The following is a 23,549-nucleotide window of genomic DNA, read 5'->3' as shown; positions in this document are numbered from 1 at the left end:
ACCCACACTACATGCTAAAGCTGGCGGTAGCATAAACCATACTTCCATTATGATCAATTCGATAGAAAAAGTAGCATGATTAAGGATTTGTACTTTTTGAAAAGCATGCCTATATACCATAGCTGGGATTTGAACCAAGGACCTAGTGTATAGTAGGTATCTGTCTTAACCTCTAGACCATGACCCACACTACATGCTAAAGCTGGCGGTAGCATAAACCATACTTCCATTATGATCAATTCGATAGAAAAAGTAGCATGATTAAGGAGTTGTACTTTTTGAAAAGCATGCCTATATACCATAGCTGGGATTTGAACCAAGGACCTAGTGTATAGTAGGTATCTGTCTTAACCTCTAGACCATGACCCACACTACATGCTAAAGCTGGCGGTAGCATAAACCATACTTCCATTATGATCAATTCGATAGAAAAAGTAGCATGATTAAGGATTTGTACTTTCTGGCTTCCATGTGGATGGGGGGTGCTGCACTGCTATTCCATATGTGGACCACCAATATTTAAAGATGTAGCTGACTGCATTTATAAGCAATACATTTTCTGTGTGGGGGGCCGGTAAGAAAGCCTTAGGGGGCCACATTCGGCCTGCGGGCCTTAGTTTGAGGACCACTGCTCTAGACCATCAACCACACTCAGGGCCAGGCTTTAGCATGTAGTGTGGTCAGAGGTGGGACAAGGTCCTTCAGCACCCAAGGCTGAGACAGCAAAGTGCGCCCCCCCATCCCTCCCACCCCAGCTGTCACACACTGATTGCTATTACACTAAGAGGTGCCCCAGGCCCCCCCCCCCCCCCACCCCCAACACCTTAATCTCTACTTATCTGGCTTGCAGTCGCTGCCATGTATCACCTTTTCTTATTTCTAGAGAGAGAGAGAGAGAGAGAGAGAGAGAGAGAGAGAGAGAGAGAGAGAGAGAGAAAGAGAGAGAGAGAGAGAGAGAGAGAGAGAGAGAGAGATTTTTGTGCTATTCCGGAAAATTCCGTCGGAATTATAATATTTCCGCGGAATTCCGTTTGAGAGGTGTAGGAATTCCGATTGACTACCGGAATCGGAATTAACCTAATTCCGGCCGGAATCACGGAATTTATAATTCCGCGGAATTTTCCGAGCATCCCTAGTTTTTAATTCTGTTGCTCATTTCCTTCCATTCTGACTTCATTGGCCCACATTCATGTTCCTTGGTGTAGAGGAAGTAATGGGTACATATAAAGCAGTAATAAACAAATCCTTCCATACTGTATACAACAGCAAAAGGAAAAAAAATAGCTGGACTTTAAATTGTACCTGAGACAATACTAGCACAGGGATTTATACTTACCTACAGCTTCTGTCAGCCCCCTGTAATCCAACTGCTTCCTGACAGTCCTCTATCAGCCCTGTAAATTCTACAACTTGACTGAGTCCCGGGCATTCACAGTTCACAAAGACTAAGCACAGATTGCTCCCAGCCATGGGAGTGTAAGGCCGGGATCATGCAAGCACAGTGGCCTACAACTCGGCTGGATTGCGGATTTCATTGAAAAAGAACAGAGGTGACCAGACCAACAAAAAGGGAGTTAACAGACTACAGGTGGGCTGGGAACAGGCCCAGGTAAGTATAAATGCTTGTATTTGTATTGTCTTGGTTCGTACTTTGACATGAACTGTCAACCATGGGACCTTATATAGACATGTGTGTGCCTTTCCAAATCACGTCCAATCAACTGAATTTACCACAGGTAGACTCCAATTAAGCTTCAGAAACATCTCAAGAATGGGGAAACCGGATGAACCTGAGCTCAATATTGAGCTTCATGGCAAAGGCTATGAATACTTATGTACAGTACATGTGCAAAACCTCAAACTTTTTCACATCGTCATTATGGGGAGTTGTGTGTAGAATTCTGAGGAAAACAATGAATTTAATCTATTTGGAATAAGGCTGTAACATAACAAAAGTGATGTGCTGTGAATACTCTGTGAATACTTTCCGGATGCTCTGTATCATTAATTCTAGCTACTAGATCTACAGCAGAGTTGCAGCAGAAACCAGTAAGTATCTCATTGCTACTCAGTGGCACCACCCACCTGCCAGAGGGAGGGGCTATAACGGCCCTCGGTGGCCATGGGCATGGACAACATGGCAGTGGCCAGTGGGTCTGGGCAGGATTTTTGAAGGCTAAGGAGGCTTTTTAAATAAACGGTAGCTTGTTGTAGGTAAAACATTCCTCTCAATATGCAGTCCTGCCTGAGAATTCTGTTATAACAGAGGCCTGGTTATACTGAAAATGCAGAGAATTCACAAGAGGACAATGGTCTTTACAAAACGATTTGTAAATAAGTTTGTTTCTAAAGCAGAGAATCAGTAGAGTGAATGTTTTATTACATATTTTAAATCCAATAAAACTAAAGTTTGTGAATTAAAAATAGAAAGATGGAATGAGAGAAATAATGGAATGGGCACACAAATGACCTAAAGAAGTTTATTCAGACATTAGGAGGATATCGTTTGCATCACACTGCAGTGTTACTTTAGATGCTAAAGCCAACATTATTAAACAATAGAACTTAATTCTCCCCAGGGGATGCTTTTCCATCTTAGTACTACGGGGCCCATATACAATTAAGTTTTTCTCCCGAGTTTTCTCCCAGGTGATAATTACACATCTTACCAATAAAATGCTTTGTAGGCCACCAGCAAGCAAGAAAATACTCAAAAGAATTTTGATAGTACTTTTTTAACCACTTTGTGTTGCTTTTTTAATTACGAAATGCTAATAAGTTAATTTAAAAAGAAGTTGAAAAATGATCTCCTAAGAGAAAACTCAGGTGAAAAAGTTAATTGCATATAGGCCCATGTTACCGGGATAAGGCGTGTTACACGCGTTACCATAGCAACCTGCATGCTCACCACGCACACCAAAAAAATTGCATTAAAATTCACCTTTACATATATATCCGCAAATTGACTGGCAGATTAACTCATAAACTGTAGGCATTTTCTTATCTGTTGTGGCTGTCATGACTCACTTGCTTATACCAAAGGAGATAATTTATGCATGACTTTGCACATGTGTTATTATATGCACCTAATTAAGCACTTCATTGCCATAAAGCTTTTCTCATGGGTGTTCAGTGCTAGCAAATAACGACATAAACACAGATGTAAAGTTAGCAAAACCCCCCAAACATGACATAAAAGAGATGTTAAAGACACTAAAGAAATTTAGTGCATGAAGGCCAAGATTGCCTCTTATACTGAATCACTTTTTTGGAAGAGATAATAGACATGAACTACAACAATCCAGTTATCAAGCCAGGCTTCTGCAACATCAATTACTTATAGTGTCCCCCAAATGTGACAGTTAGCCCACTGTGCTAGCCCAGCTTCTAGCATTTGTGTATATGTTACGGCAAGAACCCGAAGTCTGGCCACGTCGGGTTCTGGCCGGTCAAAACTAGAAGTGGCCATCTCACTGCGGCCAATGTCAGAAATGAATGACAATACTGGATTCCCGGCGGGATGAATGAATTCGATTTCCCAGCGGTAATGTGAGAAAGGAAGCCAGCTCCTCGGCTCTGGCTCCTCCCGCTGCCCCCCTCCTACTCAGCTCTGGCAACCGAGGACACAAGCATTCCCCCAGAGTCATTCGTCGTGGCAAGGAAGCAGACATTGCTTCTGCCAGCACCCACTCTATAGGAACGAACGGCAGGAATCCCTGCGGCTACCAACAGCTCTGGGGGAATGCATGTGTCAGAGTAGCGTCTGCCGGAACTAAATAGGAGGGGGCAGCAGGAGGAGCCAGAGCTGAGGAGCTGGCTTCATTTCTCACATTACTACCGGGAATTCTAATTCATTCATCCCGCTGGGAATCTGGTAATGTCATTCATTTCTGACATTGGCCGCAGTGAGATAGCCACTTCTAGTTTTGACCGGCCAGAACCTGACGTGGCCAGACTTCGGGTTCTGGATGTAACATATATAAAGTATGAATCATTTTTTGTCCATTTATTATAATCCTCATCTGTGTTTTTTCTTAACCACCCTGGCGTTCTGATAAGATCGCCAGGGAGGCTGCGGGAGGTTTTTTTTTTTAATAAAAAAAAAACTATTTCATGCAGCCAACTGAAAGTTGGCTGCATGAAAGCCCACTAGAGGGCGCTCTGGAGGCGTTCTTCCGATCGCCTCCGGCGCCCAGAATAAACAAGGAAGGCCGCAATGAGCGGCCTTCCTTGTTTTGCTTAGATCGTCACCATAGCGACGAGCGGAGTGACGTCATGGACGTCAGCCGACGTCCTGACGTCAGCCGCCTCCGATCCAGCCCTTAGCGCTGGCCGGAACTTTTTGTTCCGGCTACGCTGGGCTCAGGCGGCTGGGGGGACCCTCTTTCGCCGCTGCTCGCGGCGGATCGCCGCAGAGCGGCGGCGATCAGGCAGCACACGCGGCTGGCAAAGTGCCGGCTGCGTGTGCTGCTCTTTATTTGAAGAAAATCGGCCCAGCAGGGCCTGAGCGGCAGCCTCCGGCGGTGATGGACGAGCTGAGCTCGTCCATACCGCCAGGCTGGTTAAAGTGTACCGAAGGTGGATTTTCTAGATTAAATTGGACAAAGAAGCATGTTCCTTTCACAATCACATACCTCTGTGTCCTTTGTGCACTGCTCTGCATCCCGCCCCCTGGTCTCCGCAGTGCCCCCTGAAAGTACCAACAAAGCAGCTTGGCGGACTTTATGTATAGGATGGGGCGTCCTTTGCTGGAAGGGCTCATTTGCATTACCCCCACACCAGCATTAGGAACACCCTTTCCCCACCTGTCTCTGCTCAACCCCAAGGCTCTCATCCTATCATGGATGTGGTGAAGGTTGTATGTTTTTGTTTTTTTATTACCATTCTGCCTCAGGTTCTCTTTAAAGAGGACCTGTAAGGACTCATAGCAGAACATAAAAAACATATTCAGGATATCCATTTTTTACATTTACTATCCTGATTTCAGGAGAACTATGGGAGATCAACTGACAATCCTGCTCACAAGACAAAAGGGGAAAAAACATCCCACAGTGATTCATTTTGCCAGCAGTAAAGATGTCGCTATCACTGTTAAATATAATAATGTAAAGGGTTAGGTGAGATCCTTCAATGGGCAAATGTTGACTAAAGGAATACTGGTAAGAAATAAGCTATTTTATTTATTAACTTCTAATTAGTAAAATTCCTCTTTAAATTGTATTCTTTGATTCCTTATTGCCTTCTTTAAAGGACTACTACTGTAGTGTGGTATGGGGAAAAAGAGTTGACCTTACCCCGAGCTTCTAATGGTCCCCCGCAGACGTCCTGTGCACGCGCTGCCACTCACCTATGCTCCAGTCCCTGTCTGGTTCACTTCTGGAATTTCCGACTTTAAAGTCGGAAAACCACTGCACCTGCGCGGCCATGTCCTCGCTACAGCTGACAACACCAGGAGTGCACTGCGTAGACGCAGACTGCACTGGGCCTGCACAACACACTCCTGGTGACATCAGCAGGAGCAAGGGTACGGCTGCGCAGGTGCCATGGATTTCCGACTGTAAAGTCGGAAATTCCAGAAGTGAACCGAAAGCGGGGACTGGAGCATCGATAAGTGGCTGTGCGGGCACAGGATGTCTGCAGGAGACCATTAGAAGCCCCAGGTAAGTTCAACTCTTTTCCCCCTTACACCCCTACAGTAGTCCTTTAAGAGCTGCTATTATACCTCTCTACTAATCTTTCATGAATTCACCTCGCTAATGATTGTCAAGTAATTTAATAATTGCATGATATTTACTAAGCTCCAGCTGTTTAAATGTTAAGTGTAGATAGTAATTGGCGTGCATACATAAATACATTTATGCAAAAACTGTAATTTTCGAGTAAAAGATTTCCTGTGAAGAACAGGTTTTACATTAACATTCCGGAACAGCAAAACTTGCAATTCAGTTTCGTTTACAAATAACCAATCCTAAACCCACTGAAGTTTTCACAGTACATAATTTGAAATCATCTGTTAAATTACTTTTAGACGCACTATTCTATTTGCAAATAAATCCAGCATCCCCTGGCAAGACAGACAAAGCTTGCAGTATTAATCCAAATGTAAATTAAATGTAGGGGAACATTTATTGGCAAATCCTTATATCTCCCATTTAGTATCAAGATAACCAACCACACACTGTGATGTTTTATGTTACCAATCTTTGTTTATATCTCCTCCATTTCTGTGGTGCTGCTACCCTAACACAGAATGTTTCTCTGCCGGCCACAGATTATTTACTATCCCACCGCGATTTATAGGACTACTGTAATGAACGCTGGAGAGGCAGCTGCGGGGAATAGCGCTACTACCACAGCTGCCTCCAGCCCCCTGTTTAGCAGCATGTCTGGGCCTCAGGCGTCTAGCACGCCGAGGACGGAACTGTCAGTTGCACATAGGGTTGCCTTGTCACGCGCGTGCGCGCATAGACGGGACCTTTATGCGGGGAGGAGGCGCGTCAGCTGACCGGCTGGTCGGCTGACGTCAGAGGAGACGCTCGCCGCTCCTCATTGGATGATCACTGGGGGCGTGCTGGAAGGGTCTCCTCTGCTTCATAAGCTGTACTGTGTCACTCGCAACCTGTCTGCTGTTGCGAATACTTCGTGTTAGCGCTCAGACCCTTAGATAGTTCCGGTGTGCCTTGATCCGAGAGGAAACCTGGGATTTCACACAAGATAGGAATTGTTTGATAGCTTTAATCATTACCTTACTGTATATTATTTGTGTATGACTCTGGCTTGTTCTGACCTCTCTCTCTCTAAGTGATTCTGTACCTCTGCTCATCTGATCCTGTTGCCAAACCCTGCCTGGTTATATCTTTCTAACTCTGCCTCCCGATTCTGTACTGCATCTGTCTGTCTGTTGCCGAACCCGATCTGTCTGACTATTCTACTCTCACCAGAGGGCCCTTGTCTCTGGTGAGAGGCATTATACTGATTGTACCCACCAGCTTCTGGTGAGGTGCTTCCCTTATCAATATTACTGTTGCACCAAACACCATCTGTATTTGTTGTCACATCAGCTTCTGATATACCAGTATTATAGGTGATTCTGCAGATCACCATATAATCAGGTAAATATCTGCATTATAGGTGATACTGCAGATCACCTAATAATCAGAATTCTGTCGCTTGCTGACACAAATCGTTACAACTACTACCATGAAATTTGTAAAATAGGAATATATATATATATATATATATATATATATATATATATATCAAGTACATTTTTTTCAGAGTAAAATGCAATGTAAATAACCTTTTTCTTCTGCTGCTGTCAATACAGTAGGTAATACAAATCTGACAGATTTAGGAGTTGTCCATCTCCTCAAAGAGGATCTTAGGATTTCCTTTTTTTTTTTCAAATGCACTTTCTGAACAGCAGTGGCACAGCCAGAATAGTAGGCACTTAAATGGACAGACTAGCTGGCATCTTTGTATAGATCCTTTCCAGGGAGTGCTTGGTAAATAATAAAGGAAATACTGAGCATCCCCCAGGGTGCTTTGGACTAGTCCAAAACCAGCCAGATTTGTACTACTTACTGTAAGTGACAGCAACATAAGAAAAAAGTAATTTACAGTACATTTACTACATACCAATTTTATATGTATATGCATGTATGGATTTTACATTTTAAATCTTTTTGCAATAATTATCCTTTATACAACCTTGGAAACTAAACCGAGCAATTTAAACTGCCACCTAAACAGTACACCATCTGTTGGAGTCAGCTAAAGGAAAAAAAATAAGTGTTGATGCAGAAATTATTCCAGCGGAACACCCTTACAGACTAGAGAATTCTGATGAAATGAGAGAAACAGGAGTGGGTGGTGTACTGTTGAAACAACAACAATTTGCATTGACCAGGGAGGTTGGGAACAGGGGGTTGTCCAATAATTTTAGTCACAGGAAAATAACATTACAGGAAGAGATCATTCAACATGCAGAGGTGGTTAGCTCTTATCTCTTGCCTTGCAGTCAGGGCCAGTTCAAGTAACAATTGGGCCCTAGGGCAAAATTAGCCTGGGGGCCCCCCAACAGACAACCCCTGACCAAAAAGCATCATTAGAGGCCCTTTGTTGCAGCCACATTTTTCTCCTGGGCCCAAGAGCTGGCTGCTGACCCTCCCAACTGAACAGACTCTGCAGAGTCCCTGGGGAGTAACAGTTAAGATGGGGAGGGACACCTTTCGGGCCCCTACAGGCTCTGGGGCCCTGGGGCAATTGCCCATTTTTTCATATGATAGCTCCGGCCCTGCTTGCAGTGCCAAGGAACCAACCTCAATTCCTGGCCTTGGCACCATCTGAAATTAGTCTGCCTCTTCTTCTAGTGTCTACATGGGTTTTCAAGTGGCAATCCAGTATTTGTGCCCCCCCCCCCCCCCTAAAAAATAAATATAAAAAAATACATACTGGATGGTAGAAGCAACAGATTATGACTATGGTAGGAACTTTAGGTTGTGAGGTCTTGAGGATGCGACCAGGATGTGGGCCACTGATCCTTAGGTGACCCCCTATTCTGGTTATTGCCTTATTATCCTACTGGGTACATGAATCATTTTCACCATTACCACTGTATTTATGTTGGCAGGTTAGAAGGCCAGCAGAATGATTCTGTGCTGTTTTAAAAAATCTACTTTATATAAACTCAACAAAATGTTAAAATATCGCTCATTCACCAGTTTGAAAATGATGTGACTTGCATTGATCACAATCCCTGTAGAAAGATTTGCCCCTTTCTACTATTTCATACCTTTATTTCTCATTTATCTGAGAGCAGGAACATTTTTATTTTCCATGAGTGTCTGAAATGGTTTACTTGCCTTAGGAAAAAGCTTACCCCACAAACCAAAATAATAAAAGTAAGCCGAAGGAATGCGGATTACCTGCAGCCACTGTGACTGATCGCTCCTTCCAGATGTCCAGGCGTTGACTTTGCCTTGTTTATCTAGCCGGGCTTTCCTGGGCTCCCAGGTGAACATGTCCATGTTTAGTGTTCGGAAAACGCTGGAGGCTGTGACTTGGTAATCCTGTATATGTCCTGATTTCATTCCGAGGGGTTCCGAGCAGCCTGCAGACGAGATCAGGCAAGAGGGTCAATGAGAACAGTGACTTAGAGGGAAACCAGCACAATTGTGTTCTTTTAACCTGAGCTCTGAACTTTCTCTCAGCTCTAAAAGATATGCAACAGCAAAACAACCTTTAAAGAAAAATATTTCTTTCTTACAGCTGATACAAATCCTGCAATACATCTGCAGTGTGTTTACTTCCTGCTTTCATGTAAGCAGACATATTGTTACCATGCTGTGTTCACCAATTTGCTGCTCTGCCATGGCAGAGGAAATTCCTGAGCTGACACAGCTGAGAGATCAAATTACAGTAGTGATTAGTCACAGATGAGGGAGAATTAGACAGGCTAAATTCTCTAAATACATACAGGGTGGATTTCTCTATGTTTTCCTTCTGTCCTGTGCAAGAGTTCAGGCCCATTTTAAATTCAAGGAACTCTGTTGTGAAAAAGGTTGGGGGAGGGGGGGAGGTTATTGAAGTATTTAAATGAAATAAACATTCTTTCTGAATAGGCTTGTATATTGTGAGTATGAAAGGACATAATCATAATTGCCTTAGGAAAAGCGTAGAGGAAAATGAGCTAATTCCACCGTACCGTGCTGGCTCCCTCGCAATGATGCTCGCCATCGTTTTTTAGAAGATAACGCTATTCTGCTTTTTTTGCTGAATGTTGGAATTGAAAATCATTACCTGAGCAGAGAGCAGCTGTGATCTCGCTTTTCTCCATCTTTATACAGCAATTTTCTTAAGTACAAAACGGGAACCAATCAGCGTTTCATTTACCTGCACATTAGGCTCAACATTTTGTTTTTCAATCATGTATACACTGTTATTTACATTTCTATTATGCTGCCTCACTGGAAATGGAAACTTTTTGATTAAGACGACACCGATGTAGAAGAGGCTAGCGAAACTCAGAGAGATGGAACGTAGAAGCGAGGAGAGAGAGAGAGCGCAAAGAAACTTCTGCATCAGCTGCTGTCTATCCTCACTGTTGGCTGCTGTAGCTCATAGTATACATATGCAGGTCCCTTTATCAGTTATTAACATTAATTTATGTTGCTACATACATTTTGTTAGAGTCATTTACATTAATTTGTTTTATTGCATTAATTGTCTTATCTTCTTAATCAAGCATTTAGCACAAAACTTCCTTGGAGTTGAATCTCAAACAACAAAAGAAAAGACAGAGAGATTCCCAGGGTAGTCTGTTATCAACAATTAGGTGGTAAATATAGAAATGTGGGTAGGGCACACAAGCTGCGGAGGCTCCAGCCTCTGAGCGCAGGTCAGGATGGGCGCTGTGGTGTTTCGAACCACAGACACTACAGTCGGCCGCCTCTTCCTTGCAGTCCAGGAAAATTTTCCCTGTCCTGAGAGACTGACCTTAAAGTGGTCTGAAACTCAGCATTTCTACTTAGCTCTAAAAGATTCCTTACAGCTTTAAAGCTACTATCCCAGAAAAAAAATTCTAGCAGAACATAACTGAAAAGGTTAAACAAAGCATTTTGTCCCTATATTCAGCTTCAAATCCGAATCCAAACTGGAGATAACAGTATCTTTTTTACTTGTTAAACACAAATGTATCAACACTAGAATGTAAACAAAGACTCTCTGAAAAGCTGTCTCTGCTTCAGGCACACAAAGTGTTCAGAATAGCTCATTAGAAGATTTTCATATATAATAAAAAGCAGTTTTAATACAAAAAGAATAACATGCAATGGCAGTTTTCTGGGCAAGATAAACTACACTTTGGAAATGTGTAGTTTGTAAACAGACAATATTACTTATGCACAAAAGCCAATATGATAAATGTATGAGTAATAAAAAGTAGGAAATCACATTTTTATTGAATGTTATGTTGGAGTTTCAGACCACTTTAAGGAAGGAAAAGGGGGACTGACACCAATCGCTATTGATAATGATGTATTATGTTCAAATGTTCAATTGACAATGCATTTTGTGAGTCTATGGGCCATATGTAATTAACTTTTTCTCCTACGTTTCCTTCTAGGAGATAATTTTTCATCTATTAAGGTCCCATTCACATCTGAGCGGGAATCATGCGATTCCCACTCACCGCAAACCGCTAGAAGTTTTTAAAACCGCTTAGCACATGGTTTGCATGTAACGCAAACGCGTTACATGCAGCGTGTTGATGGTGATTCCTGAGCGATCGCGATTAGCATGTATAGAACCGCTAATCACGATCGCTCCCACAACGCTACACTGTCCAGTGATTTTTCTGCATTAATCACGGAAAAATCACTCCCGCAAAACGCTAGCAGTAATCGCTAGAGTTTTGCGATTTTAAATGTGAACAGAGCCTTAGAATACCTTTTGAACACTTTGCAATTGGAAAAGTACCAAAAAGTAGGTGAAAAACTACTATCAAAACTATTTTAAGTTTTTTCTTGCTCGCTGGTAATGTAAAAGGCATTTCATTGATAGGTTTGAAAATTTCACTTAGGAGAAAATTGAGGAGAAAAAAATTAATTTTATATGGGCCTATGCATCTACTCCATCAGGTCAACAATAATAGACAAGTTGCATTTTTGAGAAATAAAGACAAACACTTTTAGCACATTAACCAGCTCCCAACTAATGTCGATCGGCAGTGGGAGCGTGGCTCTCTGGGGACCGCCTAAAGCCAATTCCCTGCAGATAATTGCGCATTCCCTGCAGATAAACAGAGCAGGGATCCGTCATCAGCCTGCCAGCCGCGATCGGAGCTGGCAGGCTTAAATAAAGGGGAAAAAAAGCAATAAACATTTGTACAGCGCTGCAATCTATTGCAGCATTGTACAGGGGACAGCCTTGTCACTTAACTGTCCCTTCCAATGGCTCGCAACCTGACCCCATACATAGGCTGATGCCTATGTATGGGTAGTGTAGTGTATGGATCCCTGGCTAGGTCTAATTTCGGGGGGGGGGGGGGGGGGTAATTAACCAGTTCACCCCCAATGGTTTTTACCCTGATGGACCAGAGCAATTTTCACCAGTCAGTGCTCCTCCCTTTTATTCCCTAATAACTTTATTACTACTTATCACAAGAAAATGATCTATACCTCGTTTTTTTTCGCCACCAATTGACTTTCTGTGGGTAGTATATTTCGCTAAGAAGTTTTTTATTCTAAATTTGTTTTAATGGGAAAAATACAAAAGTAATGGAAAAAATTCATTATTTGTCAGTTTTCAGCCATTATAGTTTTAAAATTAAATGTTCTCCTGTGGATAAAGCCGACACATTTTATTTGCCCAGTTGTCCCGATTATTAAACCATTTAAATTATGCCCCTATCACAATGTATGGCGAGAATTTATTATTTTGAAATATAGGTGTTATTTTAGTGTGTTGTTTTTTGTTGTTGTCCAGTCCATAATTACAAGCCCCTATGTAATAAAGTAAAAGTAATTTTCCCTCATAAAATATAGATTAAAAAAGCTGAGTCCCTAAGGCAACTAGTTATGTATTTTTTGTAAGCTGATTTTTTTTACAAGTGTTTTTTTTTTTTTTTATTAGCTTTGGAAGTGTAAGTTTTTATTTTTTTATTATTGTGTATGTATGTATATCCCAGTATGTGTAATATACTTTTTGGCCACAAGATGGGGCAAGTGAACACTCTCCCGTTATAGGAAGTGATCACTTTTTTTTTTTTTACATTTTATTACACTGTGTCAGCTTCCTGTTTTATGAATGGACGCGGCCGCTGTTCGCGGTCACGTCCATTCACTCCAGGCAGTGAGATTGCGTAGAGGACCACTCGGTCCTCTTCCCCAATCACTGAACACGGGATCTCAACAGAAACTGCGGTGGTAGCGGCGCGCACACGTGCGGAGCGGCGGCGGGAACGTGCGACGTATTAAAACATCATGTTGCCATTAACAGGGTAAAAAAAAAAGAAATAGGGATAAAGAAATAGGGATTTTTTACTTTAAAAAAATATTCACTTTTAATTAATTAAAAAAAATTGCAGCAGCAATCAGAGATGACCCAATAGAAAGCTCTGTTAGTGGCAAGAAGAGGAGGTAACATTCATTTGGGTGGCAAGTTGTATGACCAAATAACAAACTGTTAAAGTTGTGAAGTGCTGAATTGTAAAAAATGGCCTGGTCACTAGGGGGGTATAAATCACTGGCCCTCAAGAGGTTAAAGTGATGCTGTGGTCACTTACAGTTGCTTAGCATGTAAGCACACATGACATTTATAGATTCCTCCAGCTACATGTGGTCCGGTATTAGTCATGGTGGAGAGAATCCGAAGACATAACAACAAAAGTTGTTTAGGTGATACCTTTATTGACTAACGGTACAAGATTTCTTTGCAAACTTTTGAACTTTAAAGGGATACTGTAGGGGGGTCGGGGGAAAATGAGCTGAACTTACCCGGGGCTTCTAATGGTCCCCCGCAGACATCCTGTGTTGGCGCAGCCACTCACCGATACTCCGGCCCCGCCTCCAGTTCACTTCTGGAATTTCTGACTTTAAAGTCAGAAAACCACTGCGCCTGCACGCCCGTGTCCTCGCTCCCGCTGATGTCACCAGGAGTGTACTGCGCAGACACAGACCATACTGGGCCTGCGCTGTGCCGTGCGCTCTTGATGACATCAGCAGGATCGAGGACACGGCAACGCAGGCGCAGTGGTTTTCAGACTTTAAAGTCTGAAATTCCAGAAGAGAACCGGAGGCGGGGCCGGAGCATCGGTGTGTGGCTGCACCAACACAGGATGTCTGCGGGGGACCGTTAGAAGCCCCGGGTAAGTTCAACTCATTTTCCCCTGACCCCCCCTACAGTATCCCTTTAAGTTTCTTTTTCAGGCATGTTTCAGAACTGATCAGAACCGTAAATGGTAGTATCACATACAGAAGCTTATACTGTATATAATCTAGGGCAGGGATCCCCAACCTGTGGTCCGCGGCCCACTGGTGGTCCGCAGGACGTTTTCAGTTGGGCCGCGGGACTTTCCTCTTGTCTGCCCCCGCCGCCCCGCCCCCTCCGCGGCCGCCGCTGCTGTTACCTTTGGCGGCCGCGTGGTCTCTTATATTCCCCTTTTCTTTCTTCCCAGCGTGTGAGTCACAACAGCGCGCCCTGCGGCTGCTGTGATAGAGGGGGAGGAAGCAGGAGAGAAAGAGCGGCCTCCTGTAGCGGCGCGCCGTTACTATGGGAACCGCTCTCTCCTTCCTGCTTCCTCCCTCTCTATCACAGAAGCCGCAGGGCGCGCTGTTGTGACTCACACGCTGGGAAGAGAGAGAGGGGGGAATATGAGAGACCTCCGGCCAAGGTAACTGCAGCGGCGGCCACGGGGGGGGAGGTGGGGGCTGCTATACTCTGGCACTATACTAGGGCACTATACTTGCTATACTGGGGCACTATACTTGCTATACTGGGGCACTATACTTGCTATACTGGGGCACTATACTAGGGCACTATACTTGCTATAATGAGGCACTATACTAGCTATACTGGGGCACTATACTAGGGCACTATACTTGCTATACTAGGGCACTATACTTGCTATACTGGGCACTATACTAGGCATAGTGGGCACTATACTGGGGCGCTATACTGGGGCACTATACTAGCTATACTGGGGCATACTAGCTATACTGGGGCACTATACTAGCTATACTGGGGCATACTAGCTATACTGAGGCACTATACTTGCTATACTGGGCACTATACTAGCTATACTGGGGCACTATACTAGCTATACTGGGGCACTATACTAGCTATACTGGGGCACTATACTAGCTATACTGGGGCATACTAACTATACTGGGGCATACTAACTATACTGGGGCATACTAGCTATACTGGGCACTTTACTAGCTATACTGGGGCACTACCTACCCATACTGGGCACTATACTAGCTATACTGGGGCACTACCTACCTATACTGGGCACTATACTAGTTACACTGGGCACTATATTAGCTTTCCTGGGCACTATATTAGCTATACTGGGGTAACTGTACTAGCCATACTGGGGCAACTAAACTCCCTATACTGGGGCAACTATGCTAGCTATGCCCCCCCCCCCCCCGTAACCCGCTGTGCACGACACTGTCCACTAGACGCTAAGCCACGATTTTTTTTAAATGAGCTGTATATGCCTAACCTCCTTGCCGGTTATCCCGAGCTAAGCTTGGGATTAGCCGCCGCGGAGGATTCCTCAGGCTCTGGTGGGCCGATTTGCATAATTTTTTTCAAACACGCAGCTAGCGTGTTTGAACTGATCAGAACCGTTCAGAACGGGATTTCCTGTTGGGTATTTGCGCCGGCGGGGATCGGAAGTGTGGGCGGGATAGCGAAGGGAGGGGGGAAGCATGTAGCTAGCGCTAGGCTAGCTACATGCTAAAAAAAAAAAAGAGCAAAAAAAAAAAAACACTCCCACGGCCGTGCGCCACATATAATCAGAATGGCAGGGAGGTTAAGCTAGTACTTGGCTAGCTAACTATGTCCCCCAAGTTTTCCCCCTCTCCACTGATCCCCCCGATCGCTGCCGTAATACGTACCCCCAGGGATTCTGCGATGGCGCAGCCTCCCAATCAGCTCCAGGCTTTGTATGGGGAGGATCAGGACTGCGCATGACGTCATGATGTCGATGACGTCAAACGTCATGTCCGATCGTCGCCATAGCGATGAGTGAAGCTGAATGGTGAAGCTGCACCTCTCGCGGGATCGTGGAGGGGTAAATATTACCGGCGGCGATCGAGGGGTTTAGTTAGGTGTGGTGGGGCTTGGGGGACATAGTTAGCTAGTAAAGTGCTAGCTAAAGCATAAAAAACACCTTTTATTAACCATTTCTGCCGCCCGGACGTGAAGCTCACGTCCAGGCGGCTGCTCTGATGCGGTGTCGCGCTTTGGCGCGCTCCCGCCTGCGATTGCGGGCGCGCCCCCGCCTCCCCGTGGTGTCCCCCGGTAGACCTTGGATCAGTGAAAGGGAACATGGTTCCCGATCACCGATCACTTTCCCCTGCAGAAAAACCGAAGCGCTCACCCGTGAGGCTTCAGTTCTTCTGCCCGGAAGACTTTCCGCATCCTCCTTGTACTTCCGCTTAGCGAGAAGTACAAGGAGGGAAACAAAAAACGAAGGTGGCCATCTTGTGGCCAAATAGTAAAACTACATCTACACATTTTTTATATTACAATATACACACATACTAACATTAAAAATTAGCTATTTATGTCCCACACCAAAATATTTCCCAAATAAAATTTTTAATGGAAAAAAAAAAATTACAATAAAAAAAAAGACATAAATAGTTACCTAAGGGTCTGAACTTTTTAAATATGCTTTTGAAGGGGGTATACTACAAATATTTTTTACATTATAAGCTTGTAAATAGTGATGGGCGCAAAACGGAAACAATGCACCTTTATTTCCAAATAAAATATTGGCGCCATACATTGTGATAGGGACAAAATTTAAATGGTATAATAACCGAGACATACGGGCAAATAAAATACATAGGTTTTAATTGTGGTAGCGTGGATTATTGTAAAGCTATAATGGCCGAAAACTGAGAAATAATGAATTGTTTCCATTTTTTTCGTAGTAATCCTGTTAAAATGCATTTACGGTAAAGTGGCTCTTAGCAAAATGTACCACCCACAGAAAGCCTAATTAGTGGCATAAAAAACAAGATATAGATCAATAAATTGTGATAAGTGGTGATAAAGTTATTAGCGAATGAATGGGAGGTGAAAATTGCTCCGATGCATAAGGTGAAAAATCCCCGTGGGCTGAAATGGTTAAAAAAAATCCTCCCGCAGATGCAGCCTCTGAAACTGCGTACCGCCAGGGAGGTTGAGTAAATATAAAAATTAGAACCAAAACTGATATCCATCTTACGCTGTTATATTTTACTGGTTCTACCTGTAGGAAGCTGTCCAATCAGATTGTATACGCCGTGTGCTGCCGTACTGCTCTAGCTAATCTTGCTGTTCCTGTGAAGGGATTGTGTAAATATAGAAAGCATCCATGGGTGTACTGCAATTACTTCATGCCACATTATCCACTGCTGGCCATTAAAACACCTTTAAGATACTACAGTATATGGAAACATGTTAATCGATAGCGCCATAATATAGTTTCAAATGGACGTTTTCAAAATCAGCCTTCTGTGGCTAATGACACAATCAGTTGTGAGATGTCATTTGTTTTTTTTAAATACACTGTCAGATTATACTCCGCGCTAAATCACTCAGACTCTCAACAGATCAATACTATAAATAACTTAGCTACTAGAACATGTCATGTGAAGCAGGAGCTGGTACTGCCAGTTGGCTGTGTCCTAGCTTAACAACGCCAACTGCACAATTACATATGTAAAGCCATAACAATGACTGTAGAAGTAAAGTATTAGTGAACTCAATGTATTTGCAAAGTGATGCTTTTCGAGCCAAATAAGCTTAGCAGCAGTGTCAGTCACACGGTTCAGAATGCAAGCAGAGGAAAATATCAAAGTCCTTTTGACAGCCAAAGAACACATGGACAAGGCTATACCCGCGGTAATACAGCAGAGAATGTATGGATGAGGTGATATCTTCAGTCACGCTGCAGAGAACGCATAGAATAGGCAATGCCTGCAGCCACACAGCAAAGAATGCATGGATAGGAAACACCTGTAGCCACAAAACAGAACACATGTGGATTAAGGAGTATCTGCAGTCACACAGCAGGGAATGCGCGTGAAATAGGCAATACCTGCAGGCACACAACAGAGAACACAAGGAATAGGCAGGGCTGGATTTCTGTAAAGGTCACCAAGGCCCAGGCCTCGTGCAGCTGTAGCCACAGAGAGCACTTGGACATGAAATAGGGAATGCTACATATGAAAGGAAAGGCAGCAAATGGGGAGCAACACATGAAAAGGGAAGCTGATGTCCAAGAGAGCTGTGCATGAAAGAGAGGGTCTGCAGTACATGGATGATACACATGGAGGAGGGGGTGGGACATGGAATGGGAGGGGAGCTGCTGCTGCACTTCGATGCCCCAATATACTTAGCCTAGGGGTGAAAAAAGTATTAATATGGGCTTGGGAATAGGCAATATTTGCAGTCTCACAGCATAGAACATTTGTCCAAGGCAATACATGCAGTCCTAAGGCAGCGCATGGACGAGGCAAATTCCATAGACCCATAGTAATACAAAAATGTATCATGCACAACAACATGCCCTGGATTACATCAGAACTTATGAAACATTGTCTGGAAAACGAGAAGGCATGTAATGATGGGGACACGAACTTCTACAAAATGTCCACTGCATGGTGGAGCAGTGAATAACTCTATTGCTCTGCAGGTTTGAAAACTGCTCAGGGCACTATGCAGGAATTTTTTAGGTTCTCCAAGCACCCATGTGGGTTTCCTCAGAGCATTCTAGTTTCTTTCCATATCCTGCAGACAGGTGAACTGAAACGCTCACATGCACTTCAGGCAGTTAGGTGAGATGGGTGTATCACCCCCTACACCGCACACATGTTTAGTTTGTGTGCTGTGTAGAGGGTGATGCACCCATCTCACCTAACTGCCAGAAGTGCGGAAACGGCTATTTAGGGAGAGGTTGGGCTGCCGAATCATAGCCGTTAGCGGTGAGGTAGGTATTTACATCGCTTCCCTGTGCGCATTTACAGTCCGAGAGGGGAGCACGGAGGGCGGCGCTGGGAGAGAAGGGGAGGGAGAGGTCGGGCTGCCGAATCATAGCCATTACAAAAAACGATAAATTCAGGCACGGCGCCTGCGCGTCCATTTCTTCTTGCGGCCAGTATTCTCGTACCGCTGAAGTGCATGTGAGTGTTTCTGGAGTCCCAGACAGGCCTGTATTTACACCTTCTGATTGGGAGTGCATAGTCATGTTTCCTCCCGGTGTGATATAGATTGGCCCTGTGTGGACACCTACAACAGAGAAAGGGTAGCAGGTTTGCTTACACGACACCTGCGTGCCCCTCCTCACTCACATACATTGAGTATCATTATACATGAACACATGAATGTACAGCACTGTCCTGTTATATGTGTATTGCACAACTATTTATATTTTAATTGAACTGAATAAAAGTAAAATTTTAACCCTCAGTGCGTTAAAGGGCTTTCCCCGTTAGGGATACGTATTTATACTATATTTCCCCGAGTACTTTTAATCGTAATTGATAAGAAACCATCTTAGCTGACACACAGTACTGGAGCTTCTCAGAGCTGTGTGCTCTCCCCAATGTTCTTTGTTTTTACTAATGACTGCACCTTCACAGATCCTTCTGTACAGGTCATCATGATCACAGCAATGGTTGGACTCATATGCAATGGAGATGAGTCTGCTTACAGATGCATTATGGGATGGCTCTGCTCTTGGTGTTGTAGCACCTGTGTGGAACTTAACATTCTCAAGCCAAGAGTAGGTCTCTGTCCTCACACAACATGTCTCCCTAATCATAAATGAATCAGTTGTCATACAGAAGTGCCATTAAAATTCATTGGATCCATCATTTTTCAAGGCCCAAAACAAGATGCCAATGTTAATGCAACAAGAATGGCTGCTATCATTAATTCCATTCTTATATCTTCAATAACGGGTTTGGTTCATACACACTTTGGGCTTGATTCACTAAGACAAAGCATGCTGTATCAAAGTTAACACGCCTTATCAAAGTTAACACGCTTATCAGAGTAGCATACGAACCCGCAGGGGCTCAGGGTAGGAGGAGCGGAGCTCTCGTCATTGCCAATTAGCAGGCATAAGTTTGTAGCGCTCTGTATGCTACTCTGATAAGGCATGTTAACTCTGATAAGGCGTGTTAACTTTGATAAAGCATGCTATTTGTCTTAGTGAATCAAGGCCCTGTATTAGAAGGGGTTATTGTAGTGCATGATATGCAGCAGAAAAGTTTTACGACAACTGTTTGCCCTACCTACACAAACTCTATGATAATAGGTGCACAACTACAGTCAATAAGGTTACAACCAAGCCACTGAATGTTCAAGCTACTTCCTTCAGAGATCAGATACCAGCACTTGATTATTATTGATGTACTATTTCACACCATGGAGAGCAGTTTTATGGCATGTTCGCCTTGTTTTTTAGGGGTTGCTGAATAATGTGCTTGCTAAATGCATTATGGATGTTACAGGGCTAGTAGTAAGGACACATCTAGAGGAGCCTTTCCATTGGCATGACTAAATCATGTATGTTTTTGAAAAGTAATACCTCTGAATTTTAATTAGCTGTAGGGACATTAGCTATATCCTGAATTGACTATGTTTGTGCATCTGGGACGCGGTAAGTCTCTAGCAGGAAGCATTAATTAGGTTTGTTTTAAGAGCTAGCACCTACTTCCTATTTAATCTTCTTTAAAAAGGAACTCCAGTGAAAAGAATGTAATACAAAAAGTGCTTCATTTTTACAATAATCATGTATCATTTAGTCAGTGTTTGCCCATTGTAAAATCTTTCCTCTCCCTGATTTACATTCTGACATTTATCACATGGTGACATTTTACTGCTGGCAAGTGATGTCAGTAGAAGGAGATGATGCTTGCTTTTTTTAGCAGTTGGAAACAGCTTTAAACAGCTATTTCCCACAATGCAATGAGGTTCACAGACAGGAAACTGCAAGGACCATGGTCCTGACATCACACTGTGGAGGGGTTTCACCACAATTTCAGCCATACAGACACACTATTACACACCAAGAAGGGCAACCGTGAAAATGCTAAACGTATTCCCAAACAGTACTAACTATACTTTCCATATAAAGTTCTCCATGTGCATCATGCCAACAAGAGAATATAAATACTGCAAAAAATAGGAATTGGCTCTTGGGTGCACATAGAAAACGTATAATTTATTAGTTAGTTGAAAAGTTCAGACAATAAGCTGATAGCAAAAAGTTTGTGAAAAAAACACAAGACAAAAAACAATGCATACAAATGTTAAAAATATCCCCATAGAAAAACATGACCAAAAGGAGGCTGCAGCCCTCCAATAAAAGGTTCTGGTACTCATGTGCACATGAAGTGGCCTAAAAGGATGTATATTGATAGATCCAGATGTAACTTCCAAAGGCCTTGAGCAGAAATATTAGCACAACAGCATAGCATGCAGTTCTTGCAGGCAAATTAAATGGTAATATAGATGAGCCTTCAAAGCATAGCAAAATGTAGCATGCAGCAAGCAGCAGTTAGTAATAAGCAATGACTCCAGATGCAGGTGACTCCAAAAATAGCAATCACATCAGGCAACGTTCTGTGTAATCCATAATCCCACTCGCAGATCTGGACGACTGTATTGAAACAATCATAAATAAAGGAGATCACCAGAACTCCAACAAGACCCAATTGCAGTCCATCAGGAGATATATCACATCAAGCCATGCAGTTTAAGCAGCCATAGAGAAACGCCCATCCCTGCATGATGTGTATGCAATTCAGGAAAGTTCATGCTCCAATTGTAAAACTGAAAAGTGGATCAGCCAGTGTACATAGCTACCAGTCCTTGGTGTAGATTAGGTCATGAATCACAAGCTGGGGATATATCATGGCGTTAGATGACTCCACGACATGTTTCGCTGATCACAAAGTCAGCCTCCTCAGGTGGTAACGCCAGATCAATAGGTGACTCTATGCACGAACGCCAGAGCCGCCATAAGAACGCAATAGGTGCACCGCCCACCTCCATCCTGTTTTTGTCTTTTCGGGGATATGTCTTTTCTGGGGATATGTCTTTTCGGGGATATGTCTTTTCTGGGGGGATGTTCTTTACCCCCCCGGGGTCTTTCTGACAAGGGATGAAATTGTAACTATGTTATTGTGATGCACACAATTTTACCTGACTAAGGTTTAGATTATATATGTTCTACTCTGGTTTTGGGGACCTTGCAGTTTGGAAGCTTGTGCTGCTGTTCTGCATGCATAGCTTTGGGACATATTGTTATGGGCCCCCAAATAATTGAAGTGATTTGATCTAATCTATTTAGACATTTAGGTATTTTTGACATATTTATAGATCTACCTTTTCTGTATATATATGGTTAGGATGTATTGTAATGTATGTTGTATACACGCATGTGCACCCGCCTACCTCTTCTCCATCCTGGCCATCTGGGGAGTGCAGAGTACAACCTGGAAAGGCTATGGCCTCTCGCGCGCGTTTGGTTGTCTGTGGTATGCGCCCCTCTGGACGGGCTCTGGAGGATTATCGTGTCACTATACAGTTAGGGGGCGTCTGCACCCTTCCCAGTGACACGCCTATCTATGCGTTGTCTGGCCCCGCCAGAGTCCGCCCTTTTAGGGCGGAGTCCGGGTATAGTCAGCCTAATCCCATTGGCTGCTATCAGGGTGGACGCGCTTTCGTGCGTTCCACCCTGAGGCGCTTGGCGTCCTCTTTCCGGTTCTCTCCGTGTTTGACATGGGGCGTCTCCGGATATGACGCCGGGCGCTTGGAGCAGCACACCGATTGGCTCGGGGCGGAGGATGGAGGTGGGCGGTGCACCTATTGCGTTCTTATGGCGGCTCTGGCGTTCGTGCATAGAGTCACCTATTGATCTGGCGTTACCACCTGAGGAGGCTGACTTTGTGATCAGCGAAACATGTCGTGGAGTCATCTAACGCCATGATATATCCCCAGCTTGTGATTCATGACCTAATCTACACCAAGGACTGGTAGCTATGTACACTGGCTGATCCACTTTTCAGTTTTACAATTGGAGCATGAACTTTCCTGAATTGCATACACATCATGCAGGGATGGGCGTTTCTCTATGGCTGCTTAAACTGCATGGCTTGATGTGATATATCTCCTGATGGACTGCAATTGGGTCTTGTTGGAGTTCTGGTGATCTCCTTTATTTATGATTGTTTCAATACAGTCGTCCAGATCTGCGAGTGGGATTATGGATTACACAGAACGTTGCCTGATGTGATTGCTATTTTTGGAGTCACCTGCATCTGGAGTCATTGCTTATTACTAACTGCTGCTTGCTGCATGCTACATTTTGCTATGCTTTGAAGGCTCATCTATATTACCATTTAATTTGCCTGCAAGAACTGCATGCTATGCTGTTGTGCTAATATTTCTGCTCAAGGCCTTTGGAAGTTACATCTGGATCTATCAATATACATCCTTTTAGGCCACTTCATGTGCACATGAGTACCAGAACCTTTTATTGGAGGGCTGCAGCCTCCTTTTGGTCATGTTTTTCTATGGGGATATTTTTAACATTTGTATGCATTGTTTTTTGTCTTGTGTTTTTTTCACAAACTTTTTGCTATCAGCTTATTGTCTGAACTTTTCAACTAACTAATAAATTATACGTTTTCTATGTGCACCCAAGAGCCAATTCCTATTTTTTGCAGTATTCATTCAGCCATACAGAGCCCCCTGATGATCTGTTTGAGAAAATAAAAAGATTTCTCATGGGAAAGGTGGTATCAGCTACTGAT

General features: G+C 43.6%; 1 protein-coding gene across 1 annotated transcript in view; it reads right to left on the bottom strand.

Moving 5' to 3' along the window:
• EDIL3 (EGF like repeats and discoidin domains 3) overlaps window positions 1–23,549 on the bottom strand; it is an 888,147-nt gene that overhangs the window by 130,083 nt on the left and 734,515 nt on the right. The window contains exon 9 of the mRNA XM_068247922.1: window positions 8,928–9,112. Within this exon, the coding sequence (XP_068104023.1) occupies window positions 8,928–9,112 (185 nt within the window). The remainder of the gene's footprint in view (window positions 1–8,927; window positions 9,113–23,549) is intronic.

The sequence above is a fragment of the Hyperolius riggenbachi genome, chromosome 1, assembly GCF_040937935.1.
Source record: "Hyperolius riggenbachi isolate aHypRig1 chromosome 1, aHypRig1.pri, whole genome shotgun sequence".
NCBI classification, from domain to species: Eukaryota; Metazoa; Chordata; class Amphibia; order Anura; family Hyperoliidae; genus Hyperolius; species Hyperolius riggenbachi.
Note: the sequence above shows the minus strand (reverse complement) of the source record. Positions and strands in the feature narration are given on the sequence as shown.